The 23,191-nt window shown below is 43.7% G+C and overlaps 2 protein-coding genes across 9 annotated transcripts in view; one reads left to right on the top strand and one right to left on the bottom strand.

The window, feature by feature from the left end:
• Positions 1 to 7,019, top strand: part of GDI2 (GDP dissociation inhibitor 2) — a 28,702-nt gene extending 21,683 nt beyond the window's left edge. Inside the window, exons 5-11 of the mRNA XM_019973290.2 lie at positions 2 to 200; positions 460 to 591; positions 2,684 to 2,783; positions 4,040 to 4,211; positions 5,606 to 5,750; positions 5,939 to 5,993; positions 6,083 to 7,019. Of these exons, the coding sequence (XP_019828849.2) occupies positions 2 to 200; positions 460 to 591; positions 2,684 to 2,783; positions 4,040 to 4,211; positions 5,606 to 5,750; positions 5,939 to 5,993; positions 6,083 to 6,229 (950 nt within the window). The 3' untranslated portion in view covers positions 6,230 to 7,019. The remainder of the gene's footprint in view (position 1; positions 201 to 459; positions 592 to 2,683; positions 2,784 to 4,039; positions 4,212 to 5,605; positions 5,751 to 5,938; positions 5,994 to 6,082) is intronic.
• A 1,550-nt stretch (positions 7,020 to 8,569) lies between these two features.
• TASOR2 (transcription activation suppressor family member 2) overlaps positions 8,570 to 23,191 on the bottom strand; it is a 65,948-nt gene continuing 51,326 nt past the window's right edge. For all 8 annotated transcript variants that reach the window (XM_019973286.2, XM_019973284.2, XM_019973288.2 and 5 more), the window contains 8 exons: positions 21,109 to 21,967; positions 18,934 to 19,363; positions 14,616 to 18,365; positions 12,482 to 12,607; positions 11,639 to 11,792; positions 10,712 to 10,817; positions 10,087 to 10,268; positions 8,570 to 9,726 (listed from right to left, as the gene is read on the bottom strand). In XM_019973286.2, coding sequence (XP_019828845.1) covers positions 9,608 to 9,726; positions 10,087 to 10,268; positions 10,712 to 10,817; positions 11,639 to 11,792; positions 12,482 to 12,607; positions 14,616 to 18,365; positions 18,934 to 19,363; positions 21,109 to 21,967 — 5,726 coding nt within the window. In that variant the 3' untranslated portion in view covers positions 8,570 to 9,607. The remainder of the gene's footprint in view (positions 9,727 to 10,086; positions 10,269 to 10,711; positions 10,818 to 11,638; positions 11,793 to 12,481; positions 12,608 to 14,615; positions 18,366 to 18,933; positions 19,364 to 21,108; positions 21,968 to 23,191) is intronic.

The raw sequence follows: 23,191 nt of genomic DNA on the forward strand, positions 1-23,191 counted from the left end.
GGCCTAATGGGGCTGTTTGAAAAACGTCGATTCAGAAAATTCCTGGTATATGTCGCCAACTTTGATGAGAACGATCCTCGAACTTTTGAGGGCATTGATCCTAAGAAGACATCAATGCGAGAGGTGTATAAGAAATTTGACTTGGGCCAAGATGTTATAGATTTTACTGGTCATGCCCTGGCACTTTACAGAACTGATGAGTAAGTCTTCTGGTTTTTAGATTTGTATTTTTCTTGGAATTGTCACTGAATTTCCCAATTCTGCAGAGTGGAAATTCTAACAAAACAAATACATAGCTATATAATACTATGAAAAAGAAGTTGAGCTTCAGTTTAGTGTTAGAGCCTTATAAGTAAAATATGGAAGGATTGAATTGAAATCCTTTCAGATAACAATTTTAAATTGAGCAGAGGAATGCAAACCAGAGTGCTTTTCTAATGTTCATTTCCTTTTGTTTAGCTATTTAGATCAGCCATGTTGTGAAACCATTAATAGGATTAAACTTTACAGCGAATCTTTGGCAAGATACGGCAAAAGCCCATACCTTTATCCACTCTACGGCCTTGGAGAACTGCCACAGGGATTTGCACGGTGAGAGCCCATCTTTAACCTTGTCCTGAAACCCCTCTGATCCTGAGCTGCATCTTAAATGGTAGCTTATGAGACGTGGTTGTGAATAATGAGACAAGGTGTCTGTGGGTAGGGAGGTGCTTTTTATTTTTAGTGCAGTAAAACTTATATATACAATGAAACCATAGATCTATAGTTTTAAAAAAATGAGTTGGACATATATGTAGACCTGTGTGACCGAAACTCCCGTCAAGGTGTGGGACTCCAGGAAGTTTCTTTGTATCTCCGCACAGTCACCCCAACCCCCACTGTAACAGCTGCATTTGTAATTTTTATCACCAAGGATCACTTCTGTCTCCTTTTAGTTTATGTAAAAGGAATATGTGCTCACTTTTGCTTAACAGTATTTTTGAGATTCCTCCATATTAATGCCCGTGCTGGTAGTTTAAAAAACAGTAGTATTCCACTGTGTGAACCATGTGAATGTGCCACATTGTCCTGTCGATGGGCATTTGTGTAGTTTTCAAAAAGTTTTGGGGTGTTACGAATGAAACTACTATGAAATTTTGTGTATGGACCTCGGTTGCCACTTCTTCTGGGCACATACATGTCCAGGTGTGGAATTGCTGGTGATAATGGCATGTATATGTTTCATTTGATGAGACGCTGCTCAACAACTTTCCAGAGGGGTTGCAGCATTTTGCTTACACTTAGCAGTGTGAGAGTCCTGGTTGCTCCACACCCCTGCCAGCATTCATTATTGTCAGTCTTTTTCAGCAGGTGTGAAATGCTATCTTACTATAATTTTAATTTCCATTTTCTGAGGAGTAATGTTGATCACCTTTTCATGAGCTTGTTTTGTGAAATTCTGTGGTGTGTTTATTTGTTGTGCACATTTTGTTATTTCCGATTAGCTGTTAATCACATTCAGTGAGTTTTAAAATTTTTAAAAAAGTTTTTTCAATAGATCTAGAATTTCCATGTTTAAAATATAGTATTCATTTTTATGGTGAGGTTTTCTGTTTATTAATTTTGACTCTCATGAGTATGTAATATTCTTGAACATAGATCTTTGAACAAGCATATTTATCCCTGTACATTTTTATAGTAGCTGCATTTAACTCCTCGCATGTTTTAACATCAGTAATTTGGACATCTGTTTTGATCGCTTTTCTTTTTTCCCTGTGTATAGTAATCTTTATATAAAAAAGTTATATTTTATAACATGTATATTGGACATACTGATTGGTATACATTGTAGAGATGCTGGATTCTTTCTGCGATGAGTGTTGATTTTGAGTTGGAGTTAAATTATTGACCATTCATCTTGAACTTTTGGAGGCTTGATTTTATACTTTGGTGGTGGGGGGATCTTTTGTCTGGCTGAATCCTTAGTCCTAGCATAGTTAGGTGTGGTCCTTTCATGATGTCATTGCAAAGTGCAAGAAATGGACCAAGTTCCTCTAATATGGCATTATCAAACTCATCTATCCTTATGGCCTGTGGTCTCCGCTTCGGTCTTTTTGCTTTTCAGTTGTTGCTTTTAATGGATTCCTTGGGAGTCTGTCATGTGAATAAGCATTTCTGGAGTTACTTAAGGATTTGAAGAGATTTTATAATTTGGCTGCTTCCCATTTTGGAAGATTTTTTTCCCCACAGTTTTTATCTCCTCATGCAGGCCACATTCTGTCTATGGCAACTTAAATCATAAGCCTGTGGACTGGGAGGTCGGTTCTTTTAGGGGAAGAGCCATGCAGACCACATGAAGATCTCATGAAGTTGCTTCAAGTCTCTTGTCTAGTTTCTGCCTGTTTTTAGTCAGTATCCAGTGCTTCCTGATCATTTTTTTGGTTGTTCAGAGTTTTATTTATATGCAAGAAGAATAGACTTATAAAGCTGTTCTCTTGTTACTGGTCAGATATTCATAACTGAATGTGAGACATCATTTACGTGGTTTTGACTGTTTCAGAATTGATGCTTTAATGACTTAAACTAATGCCGTTTGGAAGGAAATTGAACAAATGTTGTCTACTATTCATGAAAGTCTAAGAAAGGAGACTAGTAGTTTAAACAGTTATAAATTACTAATTGTAAATACTTTTTTTTCCCCTAGGCTAAGTGCTATATATGGAGGTACCTACATGCTGAATAAACCAATTGAAGAAATCATTATGCAAAATGGAAAGGTGATTGGTGTAAAATCTGAAGGAGAGGTAAGGACCTTTTACAACTTAAAAAAAATCATATTCTTGTAAAGATAACTTTATTGTCTAATAAGTACTTAACTTTATTGTCTAATAAGTACTTAACTTGGTATGGATGTTGATCCCGGATTTCAGATCAGACATGTTTTCTTTATGGTAACTGGGTGTTCATAATGACTGAAATCTAGTTACAGGTGTGCTTTTGTTTAAAAAATTTTTTTTGTATTGTGTTGATTGTTGCTTAATACTAAAACAGAAATTACGAATGCGCTCTAAATGGTAAGTTTTATTTATATGGTCCAAATTTTCATTTAAATTTAGCTTTATTTGTGCCACTTACAATTTATTGGTTGAAATGGGGCTTGGCCAATACCGTTTTATTGTTTTATTAAAGTACATTTTTTTTTTCAGTAGTTCTGTGGTGGCTTTTCATTTTCTTCCAAGTTCTCAGGGGGTGCCATTGGTGTTGATCTGCAAACCAGACCATATTTCATGAACCCATCAACTTTTACAAGTAGAACTATTAAAAAAACTCAAAAACTATGTTAAAAAAAATATTTTGGGATTCCTGATTGTATTCCATGGGTTCGGACCGTATAATCTATACTCAATAGTTGACCCTCTTACCCTTTATTGTTGTAGATCTTTTGTAACTATCTTGTGCTTTCAGCATACACATAATAGATGTTTAGGAAAGAGGGATGAATATTTTAATCTGATATCTCAAGGTTCTTTTTATTCATTCTTTGTTTTAGGCAACTGCTTCCTCTTAGGACATTTCAGTGCTTTGATATAAAGAGGAAAACTATAATAATACATAAGTTATCTTGCAACTTAAATTTTGCTTAGGAAGTACAGACTTAAAATGAGAGTAATTATGGTCTGTTTGTAATATTAGTACCATTTATAAAGCGTTTATTTCTCATTGGGTCCATTCACATATAATGACATTTCTTGAACAGTTTCATTTAATTCTAGCAGTATGTGAGCCTTCTTCTGCCCAGTTCTAAAGCTTATACATCTAAACACCATGCAACACATTTTCTCTATTTGAATAAGATTTAAAATTCATAGATTTGCTCCAGGAGAACTTACAGGGATTATTGGCAAAGCTAGTTTTAATAGTTATCTCTAATTCACTAATTATCTGTGGTTAACTTGATGAAGATAACAGATGATGATCAGGGAACAGTGGCATCATTATACCTTCTAAAAACATTGTGATGAACACTGAGTATTAGAAAGTCTTCAATGTTTTGTTGCAGATTGCTCGCTGTAAGCAGCTCATCTGCGATCCCAGCTATGTGAAAGATCGAGTAGAAAAAGTGGGCCAGGTGATCAGAGTCATCTGTATTCTCAGCCACCCCATCAAAAACACCAATGACGCCAACTCCTGCCAGATCATTATTCCACAGAACCAAGTCAACCGGAAGTCAGGTATGTTACGGAGGTCAGGCAGTGTCTGCATAAATTGCAGCTTTTATCTGTTCTATTAGAGTGAAGAAACTTTAGTTTACACATGGAAAATGTGATGGATCCCTTTTAGCTCATAGAACTCCTAAACCATCACTTTGAAATGGACACGTTAGGCCAGGAGCCCCGCCTTAACTGGGCACACCTCTTGGGGCCTCCCTGCCCTCCTCTGTAGAACCGAGAGCTGGACCCTATGAGTCTGCTGTCTCTCTCGTCTGAACGTTGTATGCTTGTGGGAGTTTATGCTTATTAGTTGACCTGATTACACTAACTTTTAGGCTGATGACAGCACTACTTTTATGTCATGATTTGTCAGTATCTATACTTGTGTTGGCCTTTAGCAGTGTGCTAGAAAACAACTTTGATTTCTCTGATTAAGATCACAACTTATCTCTGAAATCATAATTCTGTTTGCTTTAACCATTTGTTTTCATCTAGTAGCGTTTCCCATCTTCCTTTCAGTTAGAGCCCTGAAGGTTTTATTTATAAAAACTTCAACTTAAAAGGAACTATTAACCTTTAAATGGCCAACTATATATTTTTTTCCATATAAGAAATCATTTCACAGAAGGTTATTACTAAAACAAGGGGACTTTGACTAAAGTAATCTTTCAAGGGTTCCCAGTAGATCTCAGGGTCTGGGAGAGAGTCAAGGTGAGGCCTTCCCTGGTGGTGGTTCAGTGGTTAAGAATCCCCCTGCCAATGTAGGGGCATGGGTTTGATCCCTGGTCTGGGAATATTCCACATACTGCAGAGCAACTGAGCCCATGCTCAGAAACAAGAGAAGCCTCTGAGAAGGCTGAGCACAGCATTGAAGATCAGCACAGCCAAAAGAATAAATAAGAAAATAAAGAGAGTAAGGGGAGCCTAGTAATTGTTTTCTGTATTGGAAATTATGTAGTTACTTTAGTGTTACACAGACAAGTATGGAATTATTATGAGCTTATGTCAACATAAGAGTAGCCTCTGCTGTTTGCAATTTTATATTGCTTAAAAAAATTAGAAATCAGTAGTTAGTTAAACCCCACCTTAGCTAGTCAGAACCTTTCTAAGTGCAGGATTCAGAGAGGAGAGACAGGTTTCCACATTTAGCTGTGGCAGCCGGGCAGACTCATGTCCACGTCCACCACTCACCACCACGTGACCCCTTCCTTCATCTCCAGTAGGCTCAAAGTGGCTGAATATTTGCATCCCTTATGTATGACTGACCGTGTTTGCCTCCATATAGATATCCTCTCAGAAGATAGTCTGTTCCAAGTAATGTTAACTCATAGCTCCCTGAAGTTGGGGTGAAACCAAGTGCGCGCTTAGGCCCCGTGTCTACAGGGCCTGGCAGTAATGGCTTTGCTTGCTTCCAGATATCTACGTCTGCATGATCTCCTCTGCACACAATGTGGCCGCACAAGGCAAGTACATCGCCATTGCCAGCACAACGGTGGAGACCAAGGAGCCCGAGAAGGAAATCAGACCAGCCCTGGAGCTTTTGGAACCAATTGAGCAGAAGTAAGTGCTGGGTTTGTTTATGCCAGCTCATACCCAGGACTGACTGACTCCTTGGTGAACTGAACCCTTGAGAACAGTGAGCGCAGCCATCGGCTCTTCCCAGCCTCCTTGCCTGGGATTTGAGTATCAGGCCCAGCAGTGAGGGGCATGTCAGCTCCCTTGCTGACTGAGTTCTCTCTCTCCTCCAGATTCGTTAGCATCAGTGACCTCCTTGTACCAAAAGACTTGGGAACAGAAAGCCAGGTGAGTGGCTATCTGAAAAGGGTAATTACCAGGCTTCATTGGGCGATGTCACCAGATAAGTTTCAAGTCTTTGTGATGTTCATTTCCAGATCTTTATATCCCGTACCTATGATGCAACAACTCACTTTGAGACGACCTGTGATGACATTAAGGACATCTATAAGAGGATGATGGGATCCGAGTTTGACTTTGAGGAAATGAAGCGCAAGAAAAATGACATCTATGGGGAAGAGTAACAGCCGTACATGTTATCATCTAATTAGGACAAACTTAAAATTTGGCAAATGATGCATATTGTATGAAATCAGTATTGTAAGGCCTGCTTTTGTAATCAAAATTGAGAGATTGCAGAGCACTGTACCAGTAAATATTCCTCCCCTTTCTAATATCATGTATTAACTTGTTTTCATGGAGTGGCTCTTCCGAATTGGCAGGTTCCCACGTTCTGTTCAATTTAACCAGTACTGGCTTGTGTTTTCTAGTGAAGGATCAGTTTTAAAACCTTGTGATACTGATACAGAGAACTTGATACAGTATTTGTATCTTTTAATCAGTGTAGCCTTTGCAGTTATGAGCTTCCGCTGTTCAAGAGCTGGGTCAGTGCAGCTTGCGTGCCATCTTGTCCTCTTGACGGTGAGGAGGTTCAGAACTGAATGTCTGTAGCCGGGGACAGCGTCCCTTACTCCTCCCCACCCCTTTCCGTTCACGGTCATGTGTCAGGACAGTGCCCACCCATCCCAGCCACAAGCTTGGTTTACATGGGCCTCCAGTTCTAACCAAACTCCAGACTTGGACAGTCTTTTGGAGGAAGCCTGTGTGCGGTGTTTTAACCTATTAAAACTGATGAGCGCAGAGGGGAAAGAAACCCATCATAAAGCAGGTAAATGTAGGAGCTTCTTCTGTATCCCGGATGTGGCTTCTTCAACGGACCAAGCTGCAGCACAGTATTGATTTGACAGAACCTCTGCTTCAGTGATGTCTCCAAATGATTTCTGTACTGCAAATAAAGCCAAACTCTGGAAACCAGCTCCTTCTTGTCCGTCTTTTGTGTCCTGACAACTCAGAGCTAGTGAGTACTGCACTGGCCTGACAAGCTGCTCATCTCCTTCACTAGAACTGGAATCAGACATGGGGATGAGTGCTGAAGGACCCCCATGGATGGTGGAGCACCGCCATCAGGCTGCACTGTGAGTACACCCTGAATTACGTCCTGACACAATGTTTATTAGACCCTCCTAGGAATCCCAAGTAGTGGTTTAGAAACAGACTCTTTCATGAGAGAGTAGAGGACCCTGCCAAGTGGAGTAGGTGCTTTAATATTTCCATTTATTTCAGATTGTAGCTGCACATAGTTTCAATGGTACCCGCTTTCCCCTGGATAGTTTGAGCCTCACTTTATGCTGTTACTACATCAGAGGAATGAGGACATTGTGACTATTCTCTTGGTCTGAGTGTTGATTCTTACAGATGAGTCTGAAGGACATAGACTAAGGTAGGTGCTCCGCTCTGTTAAAGGATTTAAGTAATAACTTAGATTAACCAGGTGGTTACTTTAGCTCAGTTTTTCAGGCTCACACTGCCCACTTTTGGGGGGCTTGTCCTGCACATGGTATGCACCTCCCTGGATGACATCCCCGATCACCCCAGTTGAAACCTCTGCCCTTTCTAAAGAGTTATCTCAAATTCCCACAGGCTGCCCCCTCGTCACACAGTAATTCACACTGAACTATTAATGCAGCAGAGGTGCCTGCAGGCCTAGTGATAAGACAGAGAGCACCAGCATGTCTTCATGTTATGCATTCAGCATATTTACTGAACAGTAATATGTTGGTGCCAGGCCAGTGGGTACAGGGTTGCCGAGGGCAGAGTCTGTACCGGAGCTCAGCCTAGCGTGCCCACCCTCTCAGTGTGGCTCAGCCCTCAGTCACAGGACAGATGGCCTGGCAGGCGCCTGCGGGCGGCTCTCCGTCTTCAGCAGAGGAGGTGCAGGGCAGGTGCCATGCTGGGCAGGTGGCAGGTGTGTTGGCCATGTGCTCTCCTTTTCTGTAGTGATTTCTGATTAATGCAGGGTACCTAATTCAGTTATGGTTCTCCTACTAGATTCTTGTCCCTGGGGTAAAAATGAACTGGTTGGTTTTCTAAGAGCTAGGGTAAAGACAGTTAAAATTCAACTGTATTCCTCCTCCTAGGAAGACAACAAGTGAAGTTATTAGCACGTTGGGTTCAGTAGGGGCAGGATATGAAGCAGGTAAATGACTTCCTGAGGGACAGGCCTAGCGTGACCCCAAGAAGGCCAGGCCTGGGGGTGGGGGGCGGTCCCGAGCTGTCCCCTGCTGGATCCTGTTGCTCTGGCCGGCTACACCTGGGATAGGGGAGCACCAGGCAGGTCTGTGGGGACAAGGCCAAAGGAGTGAGGCTATAGTGAGGTAAGTGGGACCATTCCTCTGGAAGCAGTTTATTTTATTTATTTATTTTTTGGAAGCAGTTTATTCTAAGTGGCCTGAAAAATTTTAAACTGCTATAAATCTTCCCTAACATTTAATTTTTACTATAAAGTCATTGCAGAAGCAATTGAATGATTTTTAGTTGTCTTTATTAAAAAAAAGAAATTAGTTACAAAAATCTTTGTTCCAAATAGATACTATGTATCGTACAAATGTTTTTTGCTTGGTTTTGAGTTTTAAGGATTATTGTAGAAATTATTTCTAACATAAATAAATGATTATTTCTTCCTCAGGACTGATTTTGTAGTGCAGTATTTACATAAACTGAGTAAGTGAAAAATGATGGTTCATAAATTTGTACCGTTTAGGAAAAAACTAACTTCATGTAGTGTAGCATGAATAACAGGAGATATAACACTTAAGAGTCTATGTGGTAAAACCTTTAAAACAGACTGTCACATGCATTACAGATGCATATTTGACCCTAACATGCAAAAACAGAGCTACTGGTTAAAATAGGTGTATTTTTTGCTACAATTCAGTATACTTGTAAAATTCTTATTTTTAATGTTAAGGTCAATTAATAGCTCTGAAAACATTCTGTTCAAAATGAAAATACTATTGAACACTGCAGTCCAAAGCTAATGAAAAAGTGCAGTGCTGCTGTGAACAAAGTCATTCTAGCAATGTGTAAAACATGAAGGAAAACATTTCCCCAGGTTGCAAAACACTGATTTGAGATTTCAAAGATTTTTCAAAGAAAAGGGGAAATATGAATTTATTGTTGGCATCGTCGATGTCTAGGTAAGCTGCAGTTGAGCCACCTGGATAAATACAAAATTGATAATTCTGTCTTTAAAACAAAATAACCAAGAACTGTTGCATAAGTAGGATGATATCTACTGGGGAAAATATCCAGGAGTCTACATTGTCTTCTGTCTGCAAGTGAAAACGTTTATCATTCAGAAAGTAGTTATTCATTAGTGATACTTGAGAACGTCCCCTGTATGCCAAACCAGCAGCAATTCCACCCCTAAAAAAACACTTTAAATTTACAGCATGATGTGTAACATACAAAACAGTTGCTGAGCAACTGGTTTCTCATAGACACAGATGTCGGTATCTACTCCTGTCAATTCCATCTCATATGGGAGTGTTTGGGAAGTGTTCTTACCAGTAGCTACCCCGAAATGGAGCTGCTACTTTCTGTATATTTTCAATAAAGTCATTTACATCTGTCACAAGGATGCCACTATTTTCAAAGACTTCTCTGGAGACCACAGGCTTTTCTGTAAAAAGAAAAATAACTTTTGGTGAATAATTCATTATTTGTATACAGCTTTGGTGTATACACCTTTTATTACTACATTACGTATGAGGGGAAGAAGGAGCCTGTGTCAAATGAAGAACAAGACTGGAAACTTTGGGGTCAGCTGCCTTGGGGATGGGGTGCTGAAACCACTGATGGGCCGTCATTCCTTAAGTCTTGTTTAAAACCGTGGATGGTTTCACTTAACAGACCTTTATCTAAGGAAATAAAATCTGCTCTACTCGCCCCAGCCTTGTGTGTGTGCAGGCTGCCAATGATTCCACCTGGAAGGGCATTTCCTGGCTGATGACAATCAGGTAGCACTAAGGGTGTGAATTACCTGTCAGGAAGACAGCAAACCTGGCGTGGATGTGCTGAACCTGCAGGTTCACCAGACATTTCAGATGCTCAGCTTTGGTTGATGGTCGAGAGTCACACTGGTGATAGTGAAGCAGCTCAATGATGTTTGCACTCTGATACGATTTCAATATTAAGTTCTTTTTATGTGCAATTGAATCCACTCTGAAAAATACAATATTAAATTTAGATTAAGTTTGTGAAAGGTATTATTTTCCTGTATCTTAATTTTCAGTTTTATTCCTAGACTTTTTGTCTTCACTACAGTCAGTTATACTCCTTCCCCTTTAATCTGGTCTCCACTTACTCCTGATCTTGAACCTTCCTCACCTCCCCTCTGAAGTGCTCTGGTAATGAAGCCCTGTGAGGGCTCTGCCCCTCCCTGGCAGTGCTGGCTCTCAGGTCTGCTCCCTTGGTTCCTCTCCTAAGTACACACCTTTCCCCAGCCTCCGTGCTCAGCCATTTCCCCTCAAGATCTTATGTAAGTCCATAACCTTGGGGCAGCACTTGACCGATGCTGATCTAGAACTCAGGGAACACTTCAAGGTGAACTTGGGGGTTCCCCACCCCCCCCCCCCCCCAGGCCTCACCTTCCATGAAGGTCTTACCTTACATCTTCCTTTAGCTTTTTATTTTCCCTGTAGTGAAGCAACCACTTCCATCTTCCATTTTCATTTAGTTTCTCTAGGATTTTGACAATTTCCTTCAGTTGAACTAGGGATAGAACAAGTTTAACAAGAGAAAATGTGTTTTAGGATTGCTGGCTCGTCAAAGCCCAGTGATCACCTGTGAGAAATAAGGCCCCGTGCTTGTGTGTGCACCATCACTGCCCCCTCTTTTGCAGGGCGGGCTTCTCAACCCAGCCCTGCTCATTCATGCTCCCGCAGGGGAGGAATGAGTAGAGGCAGCACTGCAGTCATATAGACCATGGACATGGAGAAGTGGGTCCTGCTGCAGCAGGCTTAACACAGAATCTATAAATACTTGCAACATTCATGATACAAGTTAAAATTCAGTGCAGAAGTGGTATCCATATTTCTCATGAGGCATCGGAGCTGCAGAGACTTCAACTATATAAAAGTACTGCCCTGTGCTCTGACATCCTTCTGTGTCAGTCACTGCTCCGAGAGAAAGCAGATACGAGTGTTCAAGCAGGTAACTGAGCTGACTGAGTAGTGGTTTTCAGATTTCTCTGGTACTGATGGGAGCGTTGATATGGCAACAGAAACGGAGGAAAGAGGGCTGATTCTAAACAAATATGTAGCTGATGATTTGCCAAAGGGAGAAATTGAATATAACAATCTAATGCGTATGAATAGTTTAGCTGCATTACTGAGTGGTCTGATGGGGGAGGTGACTGGTTAGTGCAAAAGACGTTAAGAGCACAGTGCTTAGCACAGCATATGGCAGAAATTAAGCCCTCAGTATATGGTGACTGATGTGTAAGTTGATAATTTCTATTTGATGAAATATTTGGGTCACTGGGCAAGGAGAAACTGATTTGACTATATAAGAAAGGAAAATAAGAGACCAACCTAATGTTAAAGTCTCTAGTAGTTTGTCATCTGATACCACAAAGCCTCCTGTCCGAAAAAGCTCTTGGTAGGTGTTATTGAGGATGTCTTCAGGGCTGTCGACTCCGGCAAAGACGACCCTGGGAAAGTGCTTCAGCTTCAGCAGAGAAGGGATCTGTAACATAAGAGGTTCCCAGTGAAGACGGGGTCATGGGGTCACTTCTGTCACTTTTACCCAAGGGCGTCGGGACTCAAGAACAGCTGGAAATACCTTTAACCCTGACGACTGACCCGTTAATTACACAGTGTTCTCAACTCCAGAGGTGGGGGATGGAGTTTGGGACTCCTGAGGTTTGGGATGTGTATCAGGTGGCAGGCTCACCACTGTCTCCAGCTCAGTGCAGTCTGCTGTGGGTTCAGTTAGCGTCCTGATGCAGGACTGTGCTTGTCCCCAAAAGGGGCTTGACCTGGCACAATTATTCAGTTAATAGGTAACCATGGTAACAAAGAGTTAAGAAAATTTTCACAAGTCCTTTTAAAGCAAGACTTGTTTCTGTTAGATATCCAGAGGTACAGATTTATATTTCAGGTGGAAAATCGGTGTCTTTTCATTGACGTTCTCCCTTAGTTACTGTGAAGATATTCTTAACTCGCAGACATAATTTGCAGATCAATACCTTGGTAAATGACAACATTAGTATCAGCAGCACAGTATCTCAAACCCATTATCTTCCCACTTAGATTCAACGGTATTGGGTTTTAACCTCTCCCCTAAATAAAAAGGCAGTGATGAGGCTAATTTCAGAACAACATAAAAAATGCTCAGAATACGTATCTCTGTAAGAAGGTGATCTCCAAACCTACCTGATGCAGGTGGGATGCTATATCTTCATTTCTGATGATGACTAAGAGTGCACCTTTCTCTCTCTGAAATACTTGACAGAAATGCTGAGGTTCGATTTCTGTGTGGCCTCCTTTCCTCAGGATATTCTGAAAGATTTACAGAGAGCTATTATTTAAGAAAGGATACTTGCACAGAACTGTTATAAAACTGCTGACAGAAGATATATAAGAAAGCACATTTACTAAATTATGTCCTAATAAGGCACATAAATGGCAGTTTGTCTTTACTACTAGATGAGCACTTTATAATGAATCTTTTATGTCCATATCAAAGGCTGATTCTTCAGAAACATCAAACACACATACTCCCTCTGAAGGGAGTCAGCCTGGGGATGAAGATATTTACTTTAAAACTGCAGCCTCAGTCAGTTTTTCCAGGACTTTGACCAGCCCTGATGCCTGTGCACTGCTCTGAGTATTACTAGCGAAGGCGCATGATGGAGAAGCTGGCAGAAGTTGGACAGTGTAGGCTCTGGGGTGTGGCAGGTGCTGGGGTTATACTGGGCCTGGTTACCAGGGGTGAGGGACATGGCTGTATCCCACAGAATGGCACTGCAGTAAGCTTTGTTGGGAGGATAAGCTCGTGTAGTTAAAGAAGTTCCTCAACCTTGTCCTCTGATTTTGATGCTGTTCCGGTATGGAGGATTCTGGAGGGTTGCCAGTAACACTGTCCATCATTTGTTATTTCTTTTATAAAAATAAGGTTACTTTGGTCAATCCCCCTTGGATCTCAAGTCAACCTGAATTTTGACTTTCAATTCTTCATTCAAAATGTATGGTGATGCTAATACAACACTGTAAATCAACCACGTGCTAAGTCACTCAGTTGTGTCTGACTCTGTGACCCGATGAACTGTAGCATGCCAGGCTCCTTTGTTCATGGGATTCTCCAGGCAAGGATAACTGGAGTGGGTTGCCATGCCCTCCCTCCAGGTAAATCAACTATACACCAATAAAAATCTAAAATGAAAAAAGTATGGTGATGTATTTTCAAAAATACTCCTACCGACGAAATTTCTTTTAATAAAGAGCTCACTAAAATATCTAAGTATCTAATATCGTTCATCACTTCATGAGTAAACGGGGCTTGACACCCCATCGGCACTCCTGAACAGACGAATTTTCAGGAGAGCTTTCTGAGCTACAAACACTGCTCCTGATTGCACTTTATTCTCCAATGTATTTTACAAGGTGTCCACTTGCTCACTTGAGTAACACACAATTTGTTATTTTCTGTTGTAAATAGAGGTCATCTGACAAAGTATTACCATGAAACAATAGTCACTGTTGAAATGTGTGTGTTATCTACAAATAAATTGTGTTTTAAATCCAGATTACTTTTGGAGGCGAAGCACCTTCCAAAAAAGACTGAAGGCCATTTCATGCTGTATTTTTTTCAACAAAACTGCTTCCCAAAATGGCGTGAAATGGGAGCAATGATGGCGGTGGAGGAGACCACATCTGGCAGCCATCTGTCAAAAACCATGGACAGCAAAAGAAACCTTGGTCAGGAAAAATACCAGTTACACAGAACAGATTTCACAAATTTGGAAAAAATAAATACTTAAAAATCATATTTAAATGATACAAAATTGGAGCCATCAGCATCTCCCAGGAGACCATCTCTGGCTCAGCCACCTGGGGAGCTTCGTGAGGCTGCTCTTCCTCACTTAGCCACCCTCCGGGCGGTGGAGGTGGGAAAATGCTCTCTACAGCACGGCTGCTCTTTCAGAAGCACTTTTCAGCGCCTTCCAGGTGCCTAGGGTGGTCGTCTCAGTGCTGCTGTGTGATCCTTTGACCCGATGGTGACCACTATGCTCTGGGAGGCCCTCTCTACTGTCTACTCTTTGGGGAGCCTCCTCAGGTCCGGAGCTGCTCAGTGACCAGGGCAACACGGGAAGGACCCCCAGGAGGCAGGCACATAGGACCTTGCCCTGCTCTGTAGCGGCCTCAGGGACACGGAAAGACTGAGCTGAGAAGATATACCACATTGTGGCTTCTTTCTGAAGCTGAGAATGCTGTATTATTTAAAAAAAAAAAAACTTGGACCTGCAATCAAAGTAATAAAAACTGTAGGAAAAATCTGGCACCTTACCTTTGTTCTGACAAAGAAGGACTTGTCTTCAGTCTCCATGAGGTAGAAGAGGAAGTTGCTGGAACACGCCTCCCTCACCACTCGCTCCAGCTTGACGCGCAGGCTGGAGCACAGGTCGGCCACCAGGTCCTCATAGGAGGTGGGCTGTGGGCCGCAGACACAGAGCTCGCGGGGCATGGCCGCTCCCAAAGCCACAGGCGGTTCTGTGTCCTGGACCACCTGGCGGCTGCTCAGCATCACCTTGTTGAACTCGGCATACTCGCTGAGAATGACAGCGATGTCATTGCGCGAGTCTTTCAATGTACTGTTGTATTTCAGCTTGTGGAGGTGGAAGGAGGCGGTCTGATTCTGGTCTGAGTTTGTGAGGTGATTTCTACCATGGCCACACCTCTTCTTCCAGGAGGAGGAGCGGTCCACATGGTTGGGCATCTGATGCACGACTGTCACCACAAGAGGACTCCTGCTTCGGGAGGCGGGAGGCAGCCCCAGGCATGCGGGCATTGGGGTCCCAGGAAAAGCCCCCGTGGTGACCTGGGATGGGGGCTCCTTTGGAAAGGCACTGGGGAAGAGGGCAGAATGCTGAGCGGCTCCCATCTTCACAATTTGTTTCAGTTTGTGCGCAAAACGCAGGTGCTCCAAGTCTAAAGTGTTCTGGGTGAGGTCGTCGGTTCTCTGCCAGGTGTCCATCCAGGAGCTGAGCAAGCCACACGGGGCCATGCCCCTGGGGCGCCGCCTCAAGCCGTGCAGGGTTCTTGGGGTGTCTCTGAGCTCTCTGGTCACGGTGAAGTTGGCGTAGCTCCTGGGGACCCCGCAGACATCTCGGATTTGGACGTAACAGGGCACACACGTAGCTTCCTTCTTCAGTCCACCCAGCCAACTTCTGGGAGGAATGCTGGTCTCCAGCCCTGGAGCCTGGCTCGCGTAGCCCCAGTCGTGGTGATCACTGGTGTTCAGGCTCAGGAAAGAGTCGTGACTGTCTTTGGATGCACCTTCTCTTTTCCCAGTGTGGCCATATTGTGAAGCACGGGACTCTTCTGTGTTGTATCTGGGGTGTCCATACTCACCCACAGAGTCCTGATCTGAGTCTCCAGACAGGGGTTCATAGTAGATGTCAGAGAGCACACCCACACCCATGCCTCCGCCTGTGCCTGCCTCGCCCACACTCACACGTTGCAGCTGCTCTTCGGAGACCCCACCAATGGGAGGTGCACCAGATCGGGGAGCAAAGGACACATTGGGCTCTGGACTAGCACTCTCGCCATGGGCTGCAGTACCTGGGTGAGCATCAGCCTGCAGGTACGTGGGGAGAAGTCCACCACGGAGCAGATCCCATACTGCACATGGCGACCCTTCCTGCAGCAGACAGGTTGGCTCCTGTCTGCCTTGTGGGGAGCTGGTGAGCACCTGGGGGCTGGCACCTCCTGGATCCACGGCTCTTCCCTGTAACTCGGCTCCACTATCCTCACTGTCGAGCAGATGGGTCATCCTGACAACCGGGACTTCCTGTGTCGGGAACCCTGTCCCCGTGTTGCTGGGGCCTGTGCTGTGGGCTGCGGTGGCCCCACCCGAGGGGAGTGCAGGCTTGGGGAACTCTGGTTGCCTGTGGGTCTGCACACCCTCAGCTCCAGCAACTGGGTCAGAGCGCAAGGACTTAACCAGGATGTAACAGCATTCGTGTGTTTTCACATCACTGCTCAAAACATCTTCAGGAAGGCTCTGAGTGCTGGTCACCACAGCACCTGGTGTGGCTGTAGAAACAAACATGTCAGCAGACTTGTTTTCAGGGATCTCTGCAGGACTGAAAGGCTCACTGGTCTCCAGGACACGATGATGTGGGTGGGGGCTGCAGGTCTCCACACCCATGGGCTGCAATGGGTATCCTGACGATACCAGGTTTTCAAGAGAACCTCCGTAGGTGGCAGTGCAGGCAGGCTGGGTTACCGTGCCATCGCAGTCCGGCCCCTTTCCTGAGAGGGAGAAGCCCTCCCCACATTTACTCTGGCCAGTTTCCTGAGTGACGTCACCAGGAAGGATTAAGAATCTACCTTTTCTTCCTGCACGGTTCTGTAATTGTAGAGGTGTTTCAGCAGAAAGCTGCATCTGCTGTACCTGAGCTGAGTTATCCTGTTCCACTGGATGGGTGGCAGTAACAAGAGAACTTTCCTTTTCTGTTATGGCCAAATCTCCTGACTCGACCTTGGAGAGGCTGGTGCTTTTCTCACCAAGCGCGTCACACTGTTTCAGACCACATGGAGATGTGGCCTGAGCTGGTGGTGCTTCTTCCACTGGTGCCTGGGGGTCAGGGCTGGAAGCTGGTGACACTTCTTCAATCAAGGAACCAAATGGGAAGTCAGAGGCAAGGTGAACTTCCTCCGCAACCTCCAGGGTACACGTTTCTTTAGAAAGTATGAAAGCCACTGTCTGTAAATGATCACCTTTTCCCTCTTTGTTTTCTGCTGGTTTCACAGACGTGTTAGCAGCAGAGTTCACGTCTCTGTTTTCTATGAAAGGAACCTCTTCAGGCACGAGTATTTCCTCTGCCATCTCCTGAAGGTCTATGCAGGGTAGCGGGGCCTCCCGCAGTTGCTCCACTTCACCAGTGGGCGCTTCTTCCCTAGGACTCGTGGGTGGTGATAGGGTGAGAGTGAGGTCAAGGTTGGAATCCTCCTCTGATACCTTGAGGCTGACCTCCTCTCCATTCACAGACAGGCCTGCTTCTTTGGTAAATGTGGAATTAAATGATCGAATACTAATATTTTCACTGTTCAGACCACTCTTGTCCTTCTTTAGTTCTGAAGAGCCACACAGAGTATTCCTTAGTGATGTGATGCAGTTAAGGGAATCCTTTTTTCCCAAGGGGGCAGAGGCTGACGAAGGAACCACTTCAACCTGGGACGGCTCTATTATTTCTTCTGAAGAGATGCTCAAGAGATTCTGTGTTGGGAGAAGGAATTCTTGAGAGAGTTTCATTTCTTCTCTGGGTAACAAGTAATTTGGACTTTTAGCCAATGGTAATGCTTCCATTACCATGGGATTATCAGATGGTGAAGGTGAGCCTGCCACAGCCTGTCCCTTCTGTAAGGAACATGTTTCTTCAGCAAGTGTCTCTCTACGCACTGAGGAGGCATGGAGGTACTGAGTGCCCTTTGGTCCTGACACCGCCAGTGAGGGGTTTTCCCCAAGGCCCTGCATCTGTGACTTTTCAAATGTGGACACAGGATGTCTAAGGCTTGCAGCAGGTGACACCTGTTTAGTCAACTCCACGTTAAAGGCTGTTGGTTTGTCAGCTCTGTTGACAGCTTCTGTCTGTACTGGCATGTAGGCACTTTTTTCCAAAGTGAGTGTAACTGGTTCCAGATTAATCATCACATACCCCATATCACCCTTCCCCTCCAACAATGGCTGACATTCTTTGTTTATGGGGCTGCTACACTGGGTAAGGCCCTGCAGAGCATCTGCTTCTGTTTCCCTTTGTGCATGAAAAATATCAACTTTTCTCTCAAGGGTGCTATACACAGACTTCTGACAAATCATTGATGGACTGTTGATCTCATCATAAGTCTTGGCAAATGTGGTTTGTGGGGCAGTATCATTATAAGAGGTCACTTGTGTGTTATCAAGAGGCTCAAAGGTTTCATCTTCACCAGGAATAGAAGGTCCATTAGCTTGAGTGTTTCCAATGCAAGGAAGCACAAGATTGGAAGTCTCCAGTTTACCTGATGACTCTTGTTCAGCTTTCCCCCTAATTATCTGAAATGATTAAAGCAAAATAAATAAATAAAAAAACCGAGAGTCTAAAATACATAATTTTTAAAAAATTTACACATGGGAAGAACAGACAAAGAACGATTTTAGCTAGCTCTGTCCTTTTGAATCTTCACAGGGCAGAGACCAAGCAAATCCCTCTCTTCTTACATAGGCTTAAAATACACCCGAGAGAGAGATTTTTTTAAAATACACACACAAAAGCTCCAATAAACACTATTCTAGGTAAGACACAGTAAGTATTATTCAGCTCAGAGAGTAAGTAATTGGCCCCAAATCACACTACTAAAAAGCTACATAATTATGGCTGGCTCCTAGATCATCTGACCCTTACGATTCTTTTCCTATTTTCATTTCTTCAATCAGGATGGTAGATAAGCTCCAACAGCAGACAACGTGGAGTTTGAAAACTTAAGTTTCTGGCATTATAATCCTGTACACAGAGAATCCACTTTCCTAAAAGAAATCAGTGCCTTGTTTTGAAAGTGATTTTATGTACAAAAAAATTTCTTCAAAAGTAATACCAGCATTTTTAGTATTCAGCTTTACTGACCTCATTATTATAAGAACAGATGAAATTCTGGCTTTCTGGGCTTTCCTGGTGACCCACTGTTGCAAACATTTCTTTCTGTTCATTCTGCACCCAGAGCTCCAGGCCTCTCACAGGAGACGGCTTTGTGAAAGGACGCAGGGGGTCAGCGTCAGGGCAGGACACCTCAGCTGCATGGCCTCTGGGAGCCTCACTGGCCTCCACCAGAGGGTCTACGGAGAACCTCTCTACTCTGGAGGGCTCCTCGATTTCACCAAACTCAAATGACTCTAGTGTGCTATTTATGGACACGTATTTTGCTGGGTTGCTGTGTTCAACGACTTTCCGGGATGACCGCACAACTTTGTTCTGTCTGCTATAAAACAGAGCCACCCACATATGCAGCAGAAGCTTCACCTCTTCCACGTTATCTGGTAAATCAGTATTCCAGGGCCTGAGGGTTTAAAGAAGGAACAAATGAAAATAGTTGAAGATGACTCTTTTAGATGACTGTCATATCATAAAGCAAGTGCCTTCATCATTAACCTTAGTTTTTATGTTCAGTTTTCTTTTAAAATTACATGCTGCTGCTGCTAAGTTGCTTCAGTCGTGTCCACTCTCTGCGACCCCATAGATGGCAGCCTACCAGGATCCTCCGCCCATGGGATTTTCCAGGCAAGAGTATTGGAGTGGATTGCCATGGCCTTCTCCAAAAATTACATGAGCATGAAATAAAAATAAGACAAAAATGAAGTTAATTAACAAATAATTACAATGCATCTCATCCCTTCTTTTTACAGAGACAGAGCAAGGAGCTGGAAATCAGAGTTTTAAGTGACTTCTTTCCAAACACAAACTCTGTGAATGCAAGAACCATGATCAGAACATAGGCCTTTCCGTTCTGAGCCTGGGGCTCTCCCCAAATTCAATGCGAGCTCTCCTGGGACAAAACAGATACCTTATGTGAATAATGGCTTCAGTGACTTCCCAAATCCTCATCTCTTGGCTTCTGGGAAGTCTGGCCAACTCATTTCTTTTCTAATTCTACATGTCTAACAGTTGGGAAGTCTGAAGATTAAAGTAGTCAGGCAGTTCAACAGAACTGCACTATTTTCAGATCCAAGCTTTGAAGACTCTCCTGAAACCAGAAGGGAGACAGAACACACTTCTGGCCATGTGCCAGGCCAAAGAACAGCAGAGCGAGTGCAGTGAGTCAGAGGGGTTACAGAGTGGGGCTTCAGTGAAGCAGGGTTCAGGGGAAGGAAGTGACCCTCTTGAGCAAATGCAGGCTCTTAGGTGTGAGCTGGTCCTGGAGCGAGAGGAGTCCGAAGGAATTCAGGGCCTCGCACAAGCATCATCCCCCTGCTAGGTGCTAAGGTCACAGGCCAATGCTCACTGCTAACAGTGATAGTCACTGTTCAATACCAGCCTGTCACCATGCAAACCCTTATACATGGCTATTATTAAACTCATGTTAAAAACATTGCCCACAGACTGTCACCCTTCGCAGGTGTCATCTGGACACTGGAGAGAAATGTAGACTCTCAGGCCCTACCCCAAACAGAGTCAGAACCCACAGTTCAGTGAGCTCCCGGGTTGAGTATCAGGAAGGGCCAGAAGTGCTGTTCTGAGAGCTGGGGGAGTCTTGACTCAACACCGAGGCTGGTCCATGCTCCAAAGCCAGTGCTCTTAGCTCTCCGCTATTCTGCCTTGATCCCTAAGGAAATTTCTAGAAAAACCCCATGTAAACATGCTCACTCACAGCAATGTGACCAACTTGACAAGCTACAAGTTTTGTTTTTTAAATTATTTACTTATGTGGCTGCACTGGGTCTTAGTTGAAGCACATGGGATCTAGTTCCCTGACTAGGGATTGAACCTAATCCTAATCCTGCTTGGGGAAGGAGGAATCTCAGCCACTGGACCACCAGGGAAGTCCCCAGGTAATTCTTTAAATGTTTCTTCTGGGATTCAGTCTGCAAAGCATTATTCCTTTACCTCACTATTTTCCACCAAGATCTTATTTACAGATTACAATTCAAGGACCAGAAAGACTCATGAAGGAGCATCTCAATGATCCACTGCTCAGTATTACTCCCCATTTACTGGATTTTACACCCTTTTTTCTCCCTCCTCAGAATGAGCACAGTATCCCTTCTCCCTACATCGAGGTATCTACCCAATGTCGCCCCTACTCACCCATGCAGTGCTCTGACCACAGTCTTCTCCAGAGGGTTGTTGGTGTACTTGCTGTCTAAGCTGAAAGAGTAATCTGCTTCACATGTGAACGTGACCTTAAAGGAGCCATCACAGCAGAATACGGTGTGTGAGGAGCAGCGGAAGTCCTGCGTGCCAGTGGGCAGCAACCTGCCCCTGTGCCTGAAGGCCAGGGCCATGGAGAGCTTCTGTAGCGGGGACTTCATCTTCGTGCGCAGGAACGGTATCACCTTCCCCACAGGGGTCCCCATGTCAGAGCCTTTGGTGCTGGTCTTGGCAAAGGCCAGGGCTGGGCTCCCCCTCTTTGAATGTTCTGCGAGGAGCAGGGCGTAGGAATGCTCCGCAGCCACGAAAGAGCTCTGGCTTGCATCGGAACTCTCGTGGATCTCCTTGGGAAGTGCTGGCTGGGCTTCTGCAGGCGCCCAACTGCCAGGACCCACGCTCTCTTCCTCTGGGCTGACTGTGGGGTCTGATGACAGCCTACTCTGGTCAGAGGACGGCTTGGGTGACGGCCCACCTTTCTGACTTTTAACTCCTCTGTGGTATTCGTGGTCTGATGTCCCACGCAAAGGCTGTTCTTTAGAAAGCAGAACACTGTTTTGCGGCGGCTCCAGGGAGCCGGAGAGGTTTCTGGGCTCGGGGGATGTCGTGCTAGAGGTAGCAGCACTCAGAGCCAGGTCGGCCAGCATGTTAAGGGCCTGGGAGTCACAGCCGACAACAGAGGTTTCAGTCGGGGCTTTTGGGGCCACCGTGACATGTTCTGGTTGGGCTGTATTTATGCTAATAACATCTTGACCACTGGAAATTTCTGATTGAAGCTGTAAAGCAGTTTCTCCTTTGGCTTCAGTGTAAAAGAAAAAAAGATATATAACATTTGATTTCCATAGAACTAATTCTTTGTTGTATTACTATGGCTCAATGAAAGTCAACAGTTAAGGGGATGTATTTAAGAAAAACCTCTTGGTATGTTGCAAAGTTTGTATTAAGTTTTTATTATCAGACTGAGGTCTTGTCCAGTTCCCTGAGGCTTTATAATGTGTTTACCAGAAGAACCAGTCCTAAGGAGTATGCATATTAATTTAAAAAAAAATCACCCTTTGAAACTGCATGTACTGATCTACACACAAGGCATATTGCTCAGCTAGAGAAATAAGACAAAGACAAAAAAATAAAAAACCAACCACCCTCAAAACAAGAAAACAAGACTTCTGCCTTCAGAGGGCTTACAGTCTAGTGAGAATCTAAGAGTTTCTAAGTTTAAAGTGTATATTATAGAATGTTAATATACTTCCTTAGAAATTATTTTACAAGTTACTACAAAAATCACCTAAGTTCAAAATAGAGACGATTTTAACCATACTGATGTTTAAATATAATGTTATGATAAGAATAAAACATGAGAACTGTTTTAAGAATATTCTGAATGACCAATTAACTTCAAGTTTTAAAACTTCAGTTTTTACATTGAAAACATTTCCCCTCTACTCTGCAAAAAAGCAAATCTCCTCATCTACTGATAATTCTTTCAGCAGGTAGTCAACTCTCCCATGTGCCTTTGGTCAGAAAACACACGCTCAGGTGGTTTACTTGCCTTCTCAGCCTTCTTAAAAGTGGTTACCACAAAGGACAAAGCTCACAACAGTACCAGGCAGTGAGTCCCTGTAGCAGGTGGCTAGATGGACAGAAAAGCCAACTGTGCCCCTCTTTATAACTAGAAATAGCAGGTCCGACATGAATTACCAACCTGTCTCCAAAGGCCAGTGACAATACATTTATAGCGGAAACTCTGGCTTATGAGGTCATCAAACAAAAAGATGAGAGTGTGTGTATGGTGAGGAGGGTGGAATTAATCAAGCACTGCCCAGTTTTTATTTAACATATAAAGCTCCAAGGGAGTGAGGTGGGAGAAAGTGACCCAGAGAGCTGTCTCATGAACTCCCTGGGTGTACTGGAAACACGAAATCCATTTTAGGATCGATGTATGTGCTGACAGTTCATTCTACCCTTTAATACCATGGCTCTTACACCAAGTGTCATTCTGGATAGAATCAAGCGAAAGAGTTCA

The sequence above is a fragment of the Bos indicus genome, chromosome 13, assembly GCF_029378745.1.
Source record: "Bos indicus isolate NIAB-ARS_2022 breed Sahiwal x Tharparkar chromosome 13, NIAB-ARS_B.indTharparkar_mat_pri_1.0, whole genome shotgun sequence".
Taxonomy (NCBI): Eukaryota; Metazoa; Chordata; class Mammalia; order Artiodactyla; family Bovidae; genus Bos; species Bos indicus.